The 12,246-nt window shown below is 43.1% G+C and overlaps 1 protein-coding gene across 1 annotated transcript; it reads right to left on the reverse strand.

Annotated features, from left to right (window-relative positions):
- Positions 1 to 10,980: 10,980 nt before the first annotated feature.
- Positions 10,981 to 11,820, reverse strand: LOC135376631 (uncharacterized protein K02A2.6-like). Its single transcript, XM_064609145.1, has one exon. It carries the CDS (start codon positions 11,818 to 11,820, stop codon positions 10,981 to 10,983), a length of 840 nt encoding a protein of 279 aa, XP_064465215.1.
- Between the last annotated feature and the right edge of the window lie 426 nt (positions 11,821 to 12,246).

Consider the following 12,246-nt stretch of genomic DNA (forward strand, 5'->3'; position numbering starts at 1 on the left):
CCTGTCCGAAATACCGCATACACGCGTGTTTAGTGCGCACGTACAAAACCGAAATAATCACCCATAATTTGAAAAAAATGTCATTGTCAAAAGCATAAACGTGCAAAGTTCACCAGGCAGCCACTGTAGCCCAAAATACCGCATACACGCGTGTTTAGTGCACACGTGCAAAACAAAAAGAATCATCTTTAATTTGAAACTAGTGCATTGTCGAAAGCATAAAAGTGCAAAGTTCATCAGACAGTCACTGTTGTCCGAAATACGACATACACGCGTGTTTAATCCGGACGTACAAAACCAAAAGAATCATCCATAATTTGAAAATAATGCCATGGTCGGAAGCATAAGCGTGCGAAGTTCATCAGGCAGACACTCTTGTCCGAAATACCGCATACACGCGTGTCTACTGGGCACGTACAAAACCAAAAGAATCATCCATAATTTGAAAATAATGCCATGGTCGAAAGCACAAACGTGCAAAGTTCATCAGACAGCCACTGTTGTCCGTAATACCGCATTCACTCGTGTTTAGTCCGCACGTACAAAACCAAAAGAATCATCCATAATTTGAAAATAATTCCATGGTGGGAAGCATAAACGTGGAAAGTTCATCAGGCAGCCACTCTTCTGTGAAATACAGCATGCATGCGTGTTCAGTCCTCACGTAGAAATTCAAAATATGCCCCATAATTTGAAAATATTGTCATTGTCAAAAGCATAAACGTGCAAAGTTCACCAGGCAGCCACTATAGCCCAAAATACCGCATACACGCGTGTTTAGTCCGCACGTGGACAACAAAAAAGAATAACCTATAATTTGAAACTAGTGACATTGTCGAAAGCATAAACGTGCAAAGTTCATCAGGCAGCCACTGTTGTCCGAAATACCACATACACGCGTGTTTAGTCCGCACGTACAAAACCAAATGAATCATCCATAATTTGAAAGTAATCCCATGGTCGAAAGCATAGACCTGCAAAGTTCATCAGACAGCCACTGTTGTCGGTAATACCGCATTCACTCGTGTTTTGTCCGCACGTACAAAACCAAAAGAATCATGCATAATTTGAAAGTAATGTTGTGGTCGAAAGCATAAACGTGCAAAGTTCATCAGGCAGCTACTCTTGTCCGAAATACCGCATACACGCATGTTTAGTGCGCACGTAGAAAACCAAAAGAATCACCAATAATTTGAAAATAATGCAATGGGCTAGTTCCATCTCAAATCGAACAATCCGGTACACTTGATGTCTCGAATGAACGGGAAAAAAATATATGTTGAAGCCATCGGTGAGTTAGGAGAAATAAACGCTTTCTGAATTCTCTGGGCTGCGCTGTTCGGGAAGTAGGAGAGGAGGAAAAAGCTGCCTCTCATAAGGCGACGTCGTCGTGCGCGGGTTTGACCGTTCGCTACAAAGCTATTTCTTGTCGCATAATATAGAAATTTCTTGATCTCGTTTTAGACCACTTAGGGCACAATAGGATCCTGCGGTGGCAGTGCTGTACCGGTTTTTGTTTGTCTGCAAAAAAATATCAAAGTTGACTCAAAGTGCCGAAAAACACCATATTCACTGCAGCTTTGCGGACGATGTACAAAACGGATAAGATTGAGCTTTATGCCGTTTAATTTGTCATTCATGTGGCTATCGAATGATGTATAATTTGTTGTTCTACTCTGTCAGGAACGTAAGCGATACCTCTTTTAGTGACACCATACCACCGAAAAATGACGAATTTCGGTTGCCTTTATCTAAAAAACCCCACCAAAAACTTGCCTCGAAAATTTTATATGTTGTAGGTAGGTCCTTAGACTATGCATAGAGGAAAAATCAAAAGTCGGACTTTATCGGTAGGCGCACTGTGAATTTTTTGCCAGCCCTATACGCGGAGTGCATTCAAGCCGTGGCACCGTGTCCCGCGTGTTGCAAAATCGAATTTTCCAAAGGGACTTTCACCTCTGTCTTCACATAAAAAGTAATTGCTATCATTTGAAACCGTTCTGAGCGCTTGCGTTCATAATAGTGTTGTAATCGCTGAATGTAGATTGTGGAGCAACCATATGCGCTCACATTTTTTGCGGGATGACACACATGCGTTGCAAGTGCTGGGAGCCCGTGAAGAACAGAGTGCTTTAGAATACTTTTGCGTCTTTATAAGAGGTATATTTGTCCACGGTGATCATATCGAAGCATGTGTACAGTACACAGAATAACAAGAACTTGACAGCGAAGAAGACAAGGTGACGAAGGTAAGAAGGTAACGAAAGTTATGCAGAGCATTCGGGGTGGATGAGAGTGCTCGTGTCATGAACTGCTTTAGGCCGTTGTGGAAGCCACTTTCCTTAATGTTACTTTTGATGGCAGGTTCTTGTCAGATTTTCTTGCAAATGTGGGCAACATTGCTGCGGGTTGTGATTCAGCATGTTGTGAAGCAGCTTCTGCATAGCTGGCCCACTTCTGTTACGCCTTCGGCTTCATCTGCTGGAACCACAGTCTTTAGGGCCGCTACGCAGATCTCCGAAGCAAAGCAAAAATCCTTTGTCTATAGCACTTTTTTCTTGTTTATGAGGCGGTATATATATCTAGTCAGCTAAATCCACACGATCAGCACTGTACAACAAAGAGGCCATTGAGGTAGGTGTGATACCAGGACGACACACTACAGTAATGCAGATGTCGTCGCACACTCTGTATACGGGCACTCCATGCACTTCTGTAGTCGAGAAGTGAGTGAAGCGTCTTCTGTGTGTAGGCGAAACTTTGCGCAAGGTGTCTTCAGGGAGTAAATGCGATCAGGACCTTCCCATGGTCGCAGCATGTCGAACCGAATAATATATTGGACAGCGGTGCCAGTCGGGCTGTTTCGGCAAGGTTCACAAAAGGCACCATGAATTAGCCTTGAGTATGTGCATATGACACTACAACGTTTTCCTCAGTGCAGTTTCCCCCGTCCGAGGTCGTGGGGCCGTAGGAAAGGAAATGTTTCAAATAATACTGGAAGTCAATGAGGCCCTCCTGCCATAATGCGTACAGCAAATATGCTTGTTTAGAATAACCCTGAACAGATATGCCTCTTACGAAGATGTAAAATCATTCTGTTCTTCCCGGGCTCCCAGCACTTGCAATGCATGTGTGACATCCCGCAAAAAATGCGAGCACATCTGGTTGCTCCGCAATCTAGATTCAGCGATTACACCATTGTTATGAACGCAAACGCTCAGAACCTTGAAAAGGAAACCTTTAAACCTCAGAATGGTTTCAAATGACAGCAATTACTTTTTATATGAAGACAAAAGTTGAAAGTCCCTTTGGAAAATTTGATTTTGCAACAGGCGGGACACGGTGCCTCCGCTTGAATGCGCTCCGCGTATAGGGCTGGCAAAAAATTCACAGTGTGCCTACCGATCAAGTCCGAATTTTGATTTTGCTTCTGTGCATAGTCTAAGGAACTACCTACAACATATAAAATTTTCGAGGTAAGTTTCTGGTGGGCTTTTTTAAATAAAGGCTTCCGAAATTCGTCATTTTTCGGTGGTGTGGTGCTACTAAAAGAGGTATCGCTTACGTTTCTTACAGAGCAGAGCAACAAATTATACATCATTCGATAGCCCTATGAATGACAAATTAAACGGCATAAAGCTCAGTCTTATCCGTTTTGTACATCATCCGCAAAGCTGCAGTGAATATGGTGTTTTTCGGCACTTTGAGTCAACTTTGATATTTTTTTGCAGACAGACAAAAACCGGTACAGCACTGCCAACGAAGGATCCTATTGTGCCCTAAGTGGTCTAAAGTCAGATCAAGAAATTACTATAATGCGAGAAGAAATGGCCTTGTAGCGAACGCTCAAACCCGCTCGCGACGACGTCGCCTTAGGAGAGACAGTTTTTTCCTCCTCTCCTATTTCCAGAACCGCGCAGCGGAGAGAATTCGGAGAGCGTTTATTTCTCCTAACTCACTGATGGCTTCAACATATATTTTTTTCCCGTTCATTCGAGACATCAAGTGTACCGGATTGTTCGATTTGAGATGGAACTAGCCAATGGTCGAAAGCATAAACATGCAAAGTTCATCAGACAGCCACTGTTGTCGGTAATACCGCATTCACTCGTGTTTTGTCCGCACGTACAAAACCAAAAGAATCATGCATAATTTGAAAGTAATGTTGTGGTCGAAAGCATAAACGTGCAAAGTTCATCAGGCAGCTACTCTTGTCCGAAATACCGCATACACGCATGTTTAGTGCGCACGTACAAAACCAAAAGAATCACCAATAATTTGAAAATAATGCCATGGTCGAAAGCATAAACGTGCAAAGTTCATCAGACAGCCACAGTTGTCGGTAATACCGCATACACGCATGTTTAGTCCGCACGTACAAAACCAAAAGAATAATCCATAATTTGAAAATATTGCCATGGCCGAAAGCATAAACATACAAAGATCATCAGGCAGCCACTCCTGTCCGAAATACCGCATACACGCGTGTTTAGTGCGCACGTACAAAACCAAAATAATCATCCGTAATTTGAAAATAATGCCATGGTCGGAAGCATAAACGTGGAAAGTTCATCAGGCAGCCACTCTTCTGCGAAACACAGCATACATGCGTGTTCAGTCCTCACGTAGAAATTAAAAAGTATCACCCATAATTTGAAAAAATGTCATTGTCAAAAGCATAAACGTGCAAAGTTCACCAGGCAGCAACTGTAGCCCAAAATACCGCATACACGCGTGGTTAGTCCACACGTGCAAAACAAAAAGAATCATCTATAATTTGAAACTAGTGCATTGAAGAAAGCATAAAAGTGCAAAGTTCATCAGACAGTCACTGTTGTCCGAAATACGACATACACGCGTGTTTAATCCGCACGTACAAAACCAAAAGAATCATCCATAATTTGAAAGTAATGCCATGGTCGAAAGCATAAACGCGCAAAATTCATCAGGCAGCTACTCTTGTCCGAAATACCGCATACACGCATGTTTAGTGCGCACGTACAAAACCAAAAGAATCATCCATAATTTGAAAATAATGCCATGGTCGAAACCACAAACGTGCAAAGTTCATCAGGCAGCTACTCCTGGCCGAAATACCGCATACACGCATGTTTAGTGCGCCCGTACAAAACCAAAAGAATCATCCATAATTTGAAAATAATGTCATGGTGGGAAGCATAAACGTGGAAAGTTCATCAGGCAGCCACTCTTCTGTGAAATACAGCATGCATGCGTGTTCAGTCCTCACGTAGAAATTCAAAATATCACCCATAATTTGAAAATAATGTCATTGTCAAAAGCATAAACGTGCAAAGTTCACCAGGCAGCCACATTAGCCCAAAATACCGCATACACGCGTGTTTAGTCCGCACGTGCAAAACAAAAAGAATCACCTATAATTTGAAACTAGTGCCATTGTCGAAAGCATAAACGTGCAAAGTTCATCAGGCAGCCCCTGTTGTCCGAAATACGGCATTCACTCATGTTTAGTCCGCATGTACAAAAGCAAAAGAATCATCCATAATTTGAAAATAATGCCATGGTCGAAAGCATAAACGTGAACAGACAGCCGCTGTTGTCGGTAATACCGCATTCACTCGTGTTTAGTCCGCACGTACAAAACCAAAAGAATCATCCATAATTCGAAAGTTATGCCAAGGTCGAAAGCATAAACGTGCAAAGTTCATCAGGCAGCTACTCTTGTCCGAAATACCGCATACACGCGTGTTTACTGGGCACGTACAAAACCAAAAGAATCATCCATAATTTGAAAATAATGCCATGGTCGAAAGCACAAACGTGCAAAGTTCATCAGACAGCCACTGTTGTCCGTAATACCGCATTCACTCGTGTTTAGTTCGCACGTGCAAAACAAAAAGAATCACCTATAATTTGAAACTAGTGCCATTGCCGAAAGCATAAACGTGCAAAGTTCCTCAGGCCGCCTCTGTTGTCCGAAATACCACATACACGCGTGTTTAATCGGAACGTACAAAACCAAAAGAATTATCCATAATTTGAAAATAATGCCATGGTGGGAAGCATAAATGTGGAAAGTTCACCAGGCAGCCACTCTTCTGCGAAATACAGCATGCATGCGTGTTCAGTCCCCACGTAGAAATTCAAAATATCACCCATAATTTGAAAATAATGTCATTGTCAAAAGCATAAACGTGCAAAGTTCACCAGGCAGCCACTGTAGCCCAAAATACCGCATACACGCGTGTTTAGTCCGCACGTGCAAAACAAAAAGAATCACCTATAATTTGAAACTAGTGCCATTGCCGAAAGCATAAACGTGCAAAGTTCCTCAGGCCGCCCCTGTTGTCCGAAATACCACATACACGCGTGTTTAATCTGAACGTACAAAACCAAAAGAATTATCCATAATTTGAAAATAATGCCATGGTGGGAAGCATAAATGTGCAAAGTTCACCAGGCAGCCACTGTAGCCCAAAATACCGCATACACGCGTGTTTAGTCCGCACGTGCAAAACAAAAAGAATCACCTGTAATTTGAAACTAGTGCCATTGTCGAAAGCATAAACGTGAAAGTTCATCAGGCAGCCCCTGTTGTCCGAAATACAGCATTCACTCGTGTTTAGTCCGCACGTACAAAACCAAAAGAACCATCCATAATTTGAAAATAATGCCATGGTCGAAAGCATAAACGTGAACAAACAGCCGCTGTTGTCGGTGATACCGCATTCACTCGTGTTTAGTCCGCACGTACAAAACCAAAAGAATCATCCATAATTCGAAAGTTATGCCAAGGTCGAAAGCATAAACGTGCAAAGTTCATCAGGCAGCTACTCTTGTCCGAAATACCGCATACACGCGTGTTTACTGGGCACGTACAAAACCAAAAGAATCATCCATAATTTGAAAATAATGCCATGGTCGAAAGCACAAACGTGCAAAGTTCATCAGACAGCCACTGTTGTCCGTAATACCGCATTCACTCGTGTTTAGTCCGCACGTGCAAAACAAAAAGAATCACCTATAATTTGAAACTAGTGCCATTGCCGAAAGCATAAACGTGCAAAGTTCCTCAGGCCCCCCCTGTTGTCCGAAATACCACATACACGCGTGTTTAATCGGAACGTACAAAACCAAAAGAATTATCCATAATTTGAAAATAATGCCATGGTGGGAAGCATAAATGTGGAAAGTTCACCAGGCAGCCACTCTTCTGCGAAATACAGCATGCATGCGTGTTCAGTCCTCACGTAGAAATTCAAAATATCACCCATAATTTGAAAATAATGTCATTGTCAAAAGCATAAACGTGCAAAGTTCACCAGGCAGCCACTGTAGCCCAAAATACCGCATACACGCGTGTTTAGTCCGCACGTGCAAAACAAAAAGAATCACCTATAATTTGAAACTAGTGCCATTGCCGAAAGCATAAACGTGCAAAGTTCCTCAGGCCGCCCCTGTTGTCCGAAATACCACATACACGCGTGTTTAATCTGAACGTACAAAACCAAAAGAATTATCCATAATTTGAAAATAATGCCATGGTGGGAAGCATAAATGTGGAAAGTTCACCAGGCAGCCACTCTTCTGCAAAATACCGCATACATGCGTGTTCAGTCCTCACATAGAAATTAAAAAGTATGTCCCATAATTTGAAAATAATGTCATTGTCGAAAGCATAAACGTGTAAAGTTCACCAGGCAGCCACTGTAGCCCAAAATACCGCATACACGCGTGTTTAGTCCACACGTGCAAAACAAAAAGAATCATCTATAATTTGAAACTAGTGCCATTGTCGAAAGCATAAACGTGCAAAGTTCATCAGGCAGCCCCTGTTGTCCGAAATACAGCATTCACTCGTGTTTAGTCCGCGCGTACAAAACCAAAAGAATCATCCATAATTTGAAAATAATGCCATGGTCGAAAGCATAAACGTGCAAAGTTCATCAGACAGCCACTGTTGTCGGTAATACCGCATTCACTCGTGTTTAGTTCGCACGTACAAAACCAAAATAATCATCCATAATTTGAAAGTAATGCCATGGTCGAAAGCATGAACGTGCAAAGTTCATCAGGCAGCTACTCTTGTCCGAAATACCGCATACACGCACGTTTAGTGCGCACGTACAAAACCAAAAGAATCATCCATAACTTGAAAATAATGCCATGGTCGGAAGCACAAACGTGCAAAGTTTATCAGACAGCCACTGTTGTCCGAAATACCGCATTCACTCGTGTTTAGTCCGCATGTACAAAACCAAAATAATCATCTATAATTTGAAAGTTATGCCAAGGTCGAAAGCATAAACGTGAAGAGACAGCCACTGTTGTCGGTAATACCGCATCCACTCGTGTTTAGTCGGCACGTACAAAACCAAAAGAATCATAAATAATTTGAAAGTTATGCCAAGGTCGAAAGCATAAACGTGCAAAGTTCATCAGGCAGCTACTCCTGTCCGAAATACCGCATACACGCATGTTTAGTGCGCACGTACAAAACCAAAAGAATCATCCATAATTTGAAAATAATGCCATGATCGGAAGCATTAACGTGGAAAGTTCATCAGGCAGCCACTCTTCTGCGAAATACAGCATACATGCGTGTTCAGTCCTCACGTAGAAATTCAAAAGTATCACCCATAATTTGAAAATAATGTCATTGTCAAAAGCATAAACGTGCAAAGTTCACCAGGCAGCCACTGTAGCCCAAAATACCGCATACACGCGTGTTTAGTCCGCACGTGCAGAACAAAAAGAATCACCTGTAATTTGAAACTAGTGCCATTGTCGAAAGCATAAACGTGAAAGTTCATCAGGCAGCCCCTGTTGTCCGAAATACAGCATTCACTCGTGTTGAGTCCGCACGTACAAAACCAAAAGAACCATCCATAATTTGAAAATAATGTCATGGTCGAAAGCATAAACGTGCAAAGTTCATCAGACAGCCACTGTTTTCGGTAATACCGCATTCACTCGTGTTAAGTCCGCACGTACAAAACCAAAAGAATCATCCATAATTTGAAAGTAATGCCATGGTCGAAAGCATAAACGCGCAAAATTCATCAGGCAGCTACTCTTGTCCGAAATACCGCATACACGCATGTTTAGTGCGCACGTACAAAACCAAAAGAATCATCCATAATTTGAAAATAATGCCATGGTCGAAAGCACAAACGTGCAAAGTTCATCAGGCAGCTACTCCTGGCCGAAATACCGCATACACGCATGTTTAGTGCGCACGTGCCAAACCAAAAGAATCATCCATAATTTGAAAATAATGCCATGGTTGAAAGCATAAACGTGCAAAGTTCACCAGGCAGCCATTGTAGCACAAAATACCGCTTACACGCGTGTTCAGTCCGCACGTGCAAAACAAAAAGAATCACCTATAATTTGAAACTAGTGCCATTGTCGAAAGCATAAACATGCAAAGTTCTTCAGGCAGCCCCTGTTGTCCGAAATACGACATACACGCATGTTTAGTGCGCACGTAGAAATTCAAAAGAATCGCCCATAGTTTGAAAATAATGTGTTTGTCGAAAGCAGAAACGTGCAAAGTTCACCAGGCAGCCACTGTTGTCGGTAATACCGCATTCACTCGTGTTTAGTTCGCACGTACAAAACCAAAAGAATCATCCATAATTTGAAAGTAATGCCATGTTCGAAAGCATGAACGTGCAAAGTTCATCAGGCAGCTACTCTTGTCCGAAATACCGCATACACGCATGTTTAGTGCGCACGTACAAAACCAAAAGAATCATCCATAATTTGAAAATAATGCCATGGTCGGAAGCACAAACGTGCAAAGTTTATCAGACAGCCACTGTTGTCCGAAATACCGCATTCACTCGTGTTTAGTCCGCATGTACAAAACCAAAAGAATCATCTATAATTTGAAAGTTATACCAAGGTCGAAAGCATAAACGTGAAGAGACAGCCACTGTTGTCGGTAATACCGCATTCACTCGTGTTTAGTCGGCACGTACAAAACCAAAAGAATCATCCATAATTTGAAAATAATGCCATGATCGGAAGCATAAACGTGGAAAGTTCATCAGGCAGCCACTCTTCTGCGAAATACAGCATACATGCGTGTTCAGTCCTCACGTAGAAATTCAAAAGTATCACCCATAATTTGAAAATAATGTCATTGTCAAAAGCATAAACGTGCAAAGTTCACCAGGCAGCCACTGTAGCCCAAAATACCGCATACACGCGTGTTTGGTCCGCACGTACAAAACAAAAAGAATCACCTATAATTTGAAACTAGTTTCATTGTCGAAAGTATAAACGTGCAAAGTTCATCAGACAGCCACTGTTGTCCGAAATACGGCATTCACTCACGGCATACACGCATGTTTAGTCCGCACGTACAAAACGAAAAGAATCATTCATAATTTGAAAATAATGCCATGGTCGAAAGCATAAACGTGCAAAGTTCATCAGACAGCCACTGTTGTCCGTAATACCTCATACATGGGTGTTCAGTCCTCACATAGAAATTAAAAAGTGTTGTGTCCTCACGGGAGAAAGCTCACAACGGGTGGTAACATACGGAACGACTTTATTCCGTCTTTCTGGCAAGAACTTGTGACCGACGTAGTCACGTCAAAATACAGGCATGAACTAAGTCCCTCCACGCGGATCATGCACTCTTTAAATAACCCACAGGAAGTTACTCTGCGCAGACTCAGCCAAGGCAAAACAACCAGACTACACGCCATAAGATAAGAGAGGTCGATGCCTCCCGCGCGTGTGGGTTACCAGATAACAGAGAGATAACACATACAACAGATACACTACATTCCTCAGCACATATACAATTTACCTCGAGTACAAGATAAGGGTTCATATAATTGCACAATAATAACACTGAAAAGTCTATGCCTTTCGACCCTTAGAATAAAAGTATTTTACAATAACATCGAAAACAAGAGTTTTTAGGCTACCCTAAGTTGGTCCACACACTTATGGTTGATACCGATCCAGCGGTCTTCTTACTCACTGGGGATATCGGACCTGAACTGGAGAAACACTCTGAACTGGTGTAGGTAGTCTGCCCTCTGGAAGACAGTCGTTAGGCGATGTTCGACGTGCTGGACTTGAAACCTGGGAAGACAGTTCCTCTACGGGTGGTGAGCAGATGGCGGCGTTGTTTCCCGAATTGCTGGGGACAAGCACAATTTCTTTGTCCTGTTCCTCTCGATGGTCGTCAGCTCCTGATGCCGTAGATCTGGCATGAATGTGGTCGATGTGTCTCTTCCACAGCTGTGGTCCTCGGGGCGAGTTAACCTGTAACAAATAGGACACAGGGCCCGAACGGGATAACACTCTGGCCATCAGCCACTTGGGTCCTTCCCTAAAGTTTTTCACCAAAACGTTGGCTCCAACTGCGAACTGTCTGTCCTTCATTCTTCTCCGTTGGCTTCCCTTGAACTGGTGGTACCGAACTATTGCTTCGGAGTCTGGTCTTAATAGATCCAATCGGGTCCGTAAGGGTCTTCCCAAAAGGAGGGCTGCCGGAGATTGCTGTGTGCTGGCCTGTGGAGTGTTCCTGTAGGCAAGCAGAAAACTATTCAGTCTGGCTTCCAGGGGTCTGAATGCGTGGTCTTTACGGATTGCTTCCTTCATTGTGCGCACAAAACGCTCCGCCTGGCCGTTTGACGAAGGATGGTATGGCGCTGACCTGATATGTTTGATCCCATTCTGCTTGACAAAGTCTTGAAAGAGCTTACTGGCAAACTGAGGGCCGTTATCAGATACCAAAACTTCTGGTAATCCAAATCGACTGAATATGTCCCTTAATTTTGCAATGGTTAGTTCTGTAGAAGTAGAAGTCATGATGAATACCTCGGGCCATTTGGAGTGCGTATCGACCACCACGAAGAAGTACCTCTGTTGAAAAGGACCCGCGAAGTCGATGTGCAGACGGGACCAAGGTCTCGTTGGCCAAGCCCAGGGGTGGAGAGGAGCCGGAGTAGGTAAAGCTCTTCCTTGTTGGCATGCTGGACAACCTTTCACTACAGCCTCGATGTCCACGTCGATGCGAGGCCACCAGACGTAGCTCCGTGAAATTTATTTCATGCGTACGATCCCAGGATGACCTTCGTGTAGTTCCTGAAGAACAGTTGTGCGCAAAAAGGTCGGGATGAGTATGCGCATACCCCACAGGATGCAGCCACGACTTTCCGAGAGTTCGTTCTTCCTGCTCCAGTAGGGCTTAATGTCTTCCCCTGACAGCGTCGGAGGCCAGCCAGAGAGCACATA

This window comes from Ornithodoros turicata, unplaced genomic scaffold, assembly GCF_037126465.1.
Source record: "Ornithodoros turicata isolate Travis unplaced genomic scaffold, ASM3712646v1 ctg00001192.1, whole genome shotgun sequence".
Lineage (NCBI taxonomy): Eukaryota > Metazoa > Arthropoda > Arachnida > Ixodida > Argasidae > Ornithodoros > Ornithodoros turicata.

What these genes read in the sequence shown, in the direction of transcription:
- LOC135376631 (XM_064609145.1), bottom strand. Translation starts at nt 11,820, where the DNA reads ATGACTTCTACTTCTACAGAACTAACCATTGCAAAATTAAGGGACATA.